This window comes from Myotis brandtii, unplaced genomic scaffold (genome assembly GCF_000412655.1).
Source record: "Myotis brandtii unplaced genomic scaffold, ASM41265v1 scaffold207, whole genome shotgun sequence".
NCBI lineage: Eukaryota > Metazoa > Chordata > Mammalia > Chiroptera > Vespertilionidae > Myotis > Myotis brandtii.
The window spans coordinates 493,381-499,582 of NW_005357736.1; the positions used below are offsets into that span (position 1 = coordinate 493,381).

Genomic DNA, 6,202 nt, shown 5'->3' on the forward strand with positions numbered 1-6,202 from the left:
CGCCACTCCCTCGACTGGATGGAGAGGATCTGTCACATCAGGCCCCCGCCCCTGAGCACCAATGGCTGTGCGCAGTGTCATCCCCCACCTCACCCCCCAGTGTGTCTCTAAGGCCGCAGGTGCTGGGGGGGCAGACAGGTAACACAGACTCCCGGGGAGATTCAGCTGTTCTTTATTGACATGGAGTCTAGGTACCCCCAGCTTCCAGAGGATGAGGTAAGTCGACGGGCTTCCAGCTCACACCTTTCCTGGGTCCTCCTTCAGGGTGACGGTCCGGTTGAAGACGAGCTGGAGGGCAGAGGGGAAGAATGATCACCCAGCCAACTACAGATACCCCACACCTCCTTCACCCAGAGGTGCTGAGGGTCAGGAGCCTCGGGTTCTCAGTAACTTGAGGACTTTGGGGAAGGGACTCGATGGCTCTGGGCCCCCATTTATAAGGGTTAGAACAACTCCTATGCCGGCCCCCTTCCTTCAGGAGTAAGAAGGGCAGGATCCATACAAAATTTTGTGCACGGACTTAACCTCTGAACCTGTTTCCCCATCAGTAGAACATGACCCCCAATCCAGGTGGTGAGGATTAATAACTCAGGGATGTAGGCAAAGTGCTCGGCACAGTGAATGGAAGCCACCACTATCACGGAGGGAAGGCCGGCGGTAGTCCAGTCACCTGTCCCTCGTGGCTGTCTGGATCCACGGAGAAGTAGCCAAGGCGCTCAAACTGGAACTTGTCGAAGGGCTTCGCCAGGGCCACAGAGCAATCCACTAATGCTGCCTCCACCACGTGCAGCGATGCCTGCGGGCAGGAAACTCAGGTGGCCATCCAGTCGGGGAGGCCTGCCCTACTCCCCCACGCCCCCCAAGCCTACCGGGTTCAGGTCACTTAGGAAGCCACCAGGCACCTCCGCAGGATCCTCCGGGTTCTTGTGCTGAAATCTGTAGCCAGAGGGGAGGTCAGACTCGGGCTGGGCAGCCCCAGCCGGCGATGCCCGTCTCCTCTTTGTCCCACCCCCGCTGTTCACTCACAGTCGCTCGTAGAGGCGAACCTCACACGTCAGAGGCTGTGACACCCAGTGAATGAAGGCCTTGGGCTTTTCTCCAGCATCTGCCTTTCTGCAGGTCACCTCCAGACTTTCCACACAGCCACCGGGGCCCTGTCATCAGGGGGAGGCCTGCAGTGAGGCCTGGGGACCAGTCTGCAGGCTGCACCCCAGGCCTCACCCTGCAGGCACTGTGGGGGGAAGGCTGCAGCTGGCTCTCACCTTGATGACTCGCTGCAGCTCGATGACGTAGCCTGTATGCCTCAGGCCCACAGGCTGGCCCCGCGCCAGGCGCTTATAGCCGGGCTCTGGTTCCTAGAGGGAGGAAGTAGGGTGGCCACAAGAGGCTGCAATGGTCGAAAAGGTACCAGAGGCTTCTCCCCACCCCTGTGTTGGGCAGGGGTTGGTTCACTGAAGCAGGAAGTAGATGGCCTTCAGGACGGCTCAGCAGTGAACAGGACCCTCCACCCTCCTATTCACCTCCTTGAAGTCCGTCCTCTCGATGAAGACGGTGAACCCAAAGGGAACCTGATGGAAGCCCTTGGTCTCATCAGCTGGGAAGTTGGGCACCTGGATGTCCAAAGACTACAGCCAAGAAATGGGTGTCAGGGTCACATCGACACACACACACACGCACACACACACACGCACACACCCCTACCTTGGCAGCAGGAAAGTTGGTGATGATGACCTTTAATGGCTCCAGCACAGCCATGGCCCGTGGGGCTGTGTCATTCAATACATCACGCACGCAGGCCTCTAGCAGATGTGGCTCCATTGTGGTCTGTGCCACTGTCACCCCCACCTAAGAAAGGGCAGCCTCAGTCCCAGCCACAAGCACAGACCGCGGTGCTCGGCCCGCCCCCGCCCACGGGCCGTACCCGTGCACAGAAGTTGTTGATCGCCTCGGGAGGGAAGCCCCGCCGACGCAGGGCTGTGAGCGTGAAGAGCCGCGGGTCGTCCCAGTCCCTGTGGCAAGGAGGCTGTGAGACCTCTGGCAGCACAGATCACCGGTCCCGCCAGACCTTGGAGAGCCAAACAAGCACACCGACCGTACAGCGCCATTCGCCACCAGCTGGAGGATCTTCCTCTTGGAGACCACCGCGTAGTGCAGGTTGAGGCGGCCGTACTCCCACTGCACAGGGCAATAGACGTCCAGCGCGTTGCACAACCAGAAGTAGGAAGAGCGTCTGGGGTAGAGGGTACAGTCAGGACCTCAGACAAGGAGCGCCCACAGGGAGGGCTGCTGGAATCCCCTTGGCCCTGCCCATCCCACGGGCCCAGCTCCCTCACCGGGCCTGGAATTCCTTGGTGCAGAGTGAGTGGGTGATGTGCTCGATGGAGTCACAGAGGCAGTGCGTGTAGTCATAGGTGGGGTAGATGCACCTGTGGGGCATAGGCAGTGGGCCCCACCATCCAGCCCCCTCGGCCCTCCCCGTGGCCCATCAGCCGCCCCCAGCTCCTACCCACCAGGTGTCCCCTGTGCGGTGGTGTGGCGTATACTTGACTCGATAGGCCACAGGGTCCATCTTGCCATCCTCCATCACCAGCTTCATCCGCAGAGTGGCCTCACCCTCTGCAAACTTGCCCTTGCGCATCGCCTGAGGGGAGCAAGGGCTCAGGCCGCCTCTCAGCACAGCGCGTCTTGTCCGTGACGTCCCGGCCCACCCAGGCCCCCCTGCCCCCGGAACCCCACCTCGAAGAGCAGCAGCGACTCCTCTACGGGACGGTCTCTCCAGGGCGAGGGCGGAGGGTTGTGGCCTTTGAGCTCCTCTCCTCGCTGGTGGCACACGTAGGCCTGGCCCCTATGGGAAGGGGTGTGAGTGCCCCACGGGGCTGTGTCCGCACTGCCGGGCTCCCCGTGGCCCTGGCCTTACCTGTGGATGAGCTCCACAGCCCAGGCGTACAGCTGGTCGAAATAGTCCGAGGCATAGGTCACCTTGTAAGGTGTGTAACCTGGGCGGAATGACACACAGTATGAGCAGCCCGGCAGGGACACCCAATGGCAGGCCATGGCCAAGCAGAGGCCCACTGACCACCAGCTCTGCCCGGCCCTGCTCGGCCGTACCCAGCCAGGCCACCATGTCGCAGATGCCGGTGAAGAACCTGGCCTCCTCCTTCTCAGGGTTGGTGTCGTCAAAGCGCAGAAAGCAGATCCCGTTGTTGGCCTAGAAGAGGCAAGTGTCCGTGAGCGCCACACCGCCACAGCGCAGCTCCTCACACTGGCGCGTCCTCGGCGCCCTCCCACGTCAGAGCTGGAAACGTCTGCGTTTCTCTCGTCTTCCTGTCTCTCAACACCCTAATCGAGGCGCCTCCCACCAACTCGGTAGGGGGAGGTGGCACTAGGAATTCCCTCAAATCTGAACTCACAGCCCCAGCTCAGAGCTGTTCTCCGGGAGCCAGTGGGTTCCTCGTGTCTGACACACGTGGTCCCTCCGTGGCCTCTGCCTGCTCCGGGCACAGCAGGGCAGGGCAGGCGGGTGCCTCTCTATCGCCGTGGGAGCAGCAGGCGGTGCCCTGCTCACCAGGTCCCGCACACACACCTTGGCGTAGCCAAAGTTGAAATTGATGGCCTTGGCGTGTCCTATATGCAGGATTCCGTTGGGTTCTGGCGGGAACCGAGTGCGCACCTACGGGGAGGAATGGGAGCAGAGGAGCTAGGCCAGAGCGCTCGCAGACCCTGAAGGAACGGGCGCCCTTTCCCAGGGAGGCCCTGGGGACAGATGGAATGGGCAACATGGAGGCAGCTGAGGCCCACGGGCAAATGCTGACGGCCCTGGCTTGCTGGCCACACTACACACCTGTCCCCCAGTGATGTCCAGGTGCTGCTTCAGGAGGTCCATGGTGTGTGCAGTGGTCACATAGCCCGGGGTCTTGTAGTTCTCGCCTGCCAGGACCAGAACGAGCCTGAGGACCAGGCTGCAGGCCCCCACCCCAGGGGCCGGCTGCAAGCGTTGCTAGAGACCAGCCCCCTCGGCTCTGCCCCGCCTGCTCACCAGGTTTGTGGAACTTCAGCGCCTCCCCTCGGAGCTGCTCCATCAGAGACAGCGTCTGGCCAGCAACCTCACCTGCGGAGACAGGAAAACTTACCCTCGGGACACACCTCCCATGTCCAGCACAGGGTGGCCCGGTCAGTATGACTCACATCCTGCAACCAGAACAGACCCTACGGGCCTCTTCCCCTAACCCAGAGCCAGAGCCAGGAGGCCCGTCTCTGGGTGAAGGGGACAAAGGAAACGCCAGGACTTCGGGTCTTACAGCAGAAAGCCAGGTGTGCGGGGCCTGCCTGAGGGGACAGAGCCCATCAGGTGGACAGCCCCAAGGCAGGGAGCTGCATGCGCCGGGCCCTCGCCCCTCACCGTTCTCCACCACGTCCTTGGCTGGCCTCCCGTCTGTTTCTTCCAGCCGAGCCTTTGCCACCTGAGAAAAGCTGGGTCAGGGCTCTCTCGGGTGGTGACTTGGGGTCACTGGGGTGAGCCATCCCTTTCCCGGCCTGAAGTCTCACCCTCCACCGCCTCACCCCCAGGGCCCGGGACCGTGAGCTACCTTTGGCTTCCTCTCCAGATCAGTCTCCCTCTTGGGACCCAGAAGGTGGAGGACCTGAGCAGAGACCACAGTTGGCCTGGGACCGGAGAGTCTGCTTTCCAGGAGCCCCCGACTGACCACCCACACACCTAAGCCCTTCCTGGCCCGCCCACCTCTGCTCCTCACATAGTTCTCTGGCCTCAAACGCTCTTTGCCTCCTCAGAGTCCACACTGGTTTCAGGTAACAGAAAATGCCATTTAGGGAGAAACTACGGGCCCAGCATCAAGATAGGCGACCGATCTCAGCAGCACCCTCCTTTCACTCTACGCCAGCATCCTAAGTGAAGATCTTGACTTCAAATGAGGTGAGAGCTACCCCTACTCACAAGGCGAGGAAATGGAGGTTCAGGGTAGTGACTCGGCCCAAATGAGGCTCAACCCAGAGGCCAAGCCTCTCACTGCCTCCTCCACACCAGGCTCCCCTATTCATCAGAACAGGGACAGGCCTCCCCGCCCTGGCTTCTGTTTACCCCTCAGCGGACTACACCCTGCGCGCGGCAGGTCTTTGCCTGCTTCAGCTCACGGAGGCGCCCACCTGCATGTCCACTTCGTGCTTGATCATTTTGCCATCTGCCCACTTGAGCGCAGCCCGAGCCTCTCCTAGAAACGCGGGCACAAGGAGCTGCAGGAAGGCAAAGGCAGGCACTTCCCACCCTCCTTCCCAAGAAAGGGTCCAGGCTGACCTCAGGAACCAGAGCCCGCGCCCAGCCAGACCTCCCCCCCTTTTAAAAAAAAATATTTCTTTATTGATTTCAGAGAGGAAGGGAGAAGGAGAGAGAGAAACATCAATGATGAGAGAGAATCGTTGATCGGCTTCTTCCTGCACACCCCCTACTGGGGATCGAGCCTGCAACCCAGGCATGTGCCCTTGGCTGGAATCGAACCTGGGACCCTTCAGTCGCAGGCTGACGCTCTATCCACTGAGCCAAGCCAGCCAGGGCCAGACCCCTTTTAAGGGGCTCCCACCCCTCTGCCGCCTCCCTCTTATCACTCCAGACGAGAAGGCATGACTGGAGAGGAGAGCAGCCCCCTCGCAGGCCCGCTCACCCATCAGCAGTCCCATGTTGAAATGGTAGCGCTCCTCCAAGAGCTGGGCCCGGTGGCGATTTATGGTGACCTCCACCTGCAGGCAGCCAGGCGGTCAGGTTCAGGAGAGTGTCCTCGGGAACCACCCCTCACCCCGGGCATCCTCTGGGGAGGAGCGGAGCCACGCCCTCCCGGGGAGCCGGCGGGCGGGGTGTCTGGGGAAGGACTCACCGCCTCCTCGATCTGCTCCGGCGTCACCACGATGCCCACGCCGCATTCCCGCTCAAAGTCCGCGGTGTCGATGGGGTCCAGCGGGTGACTCCGCACGTACTCAAGGGCAGCTGGCAAAGGAGAGCAACGAGCTGTGGCGTCTCAGCTCCGACAGGTAAGTGGGACCCGAATCCCAGAAATCCCGGCGACGGCTTGGCCTCCGGGAGGTTAAGCCTGTACCGCCCCCAGCAGCCCCGGGGCCACGGGCAGGGAGCCTGGGGCGGGCGGTCCCCCCAGACCTGCACAGCTCCCCTGTGCGCTCGGCCGGAACTCGGCATCGA

The 6,202-nt window shown here is 61.9% G+C and overlaps 1 protein-coding gene across 1 annotated transcript; it reads right to left on the bottom strand.

Annotated features, from left to right (window-relative positions):
- Positions 1-155: 155 nt before the first annotated feature.
- QARS (glutaminyl-tRNA synthetase) lies at positions 156-6,178 on the bottom strand. The gene is made up of 23 exons (XM_005865415.2): positions 6,161-6,178; positions 5,883-5,992; positions 5,673-5,748; positions 5,161-5,225; positions 4,587-4,640; positions 4,400-4,460; positions 4,037-4,108; positions 3,842-3,927; positions 3,584-3,670; positions 3,109-3,208; positions 2,918-2,996; positions 2,737-2,845; positions 2,511-2,641; positions 2,334-2,426; positions 2,093-2,230; positions 1,922-2,009; positions 1,702-1,845; positions 1,521-1,625; positions 1,263-1,355; positions 1,027-1,154; positions 870-936; positions 671-796; positions 156-288 (listed from the first exon to the last, which is right to left on the bottom strand). Exons 3-23 carry the CDS (start codon positions 5,686-5,688, stop codon positions 238-240), a joined length of 1,893 nt encoding a protein of 630 aa, XP_005865477.2. The 5' UTR covers positions 5,689-5,748; positions 5,883-5,992; positions 6,161-6,178; the 3' UTR covers positions 156-237.
- Between the last annotated feature and the right edge of the window lie 24 nt (positions 6,179-6,202).

Bases quoted from the DNA above. Each gene is read 5' to 3' on its own strand.
- QARS (XM_005865415.2), bottom strand. The intron at 2,997-3,108 runs GTACGGCCGAGC...CATTCCGCCCAG, and splicing joins CGACATGGTGGCCTGGCTGG to GTTACACACCTTACAAGGTG. The intron at 1,846-1,921 runs GTACGGCCCGTG...GCCCTTTCTTAG, and splicing joins TCAACAACTTCTGTGCACGG to GTGGGGGTGACAGTGGCACA.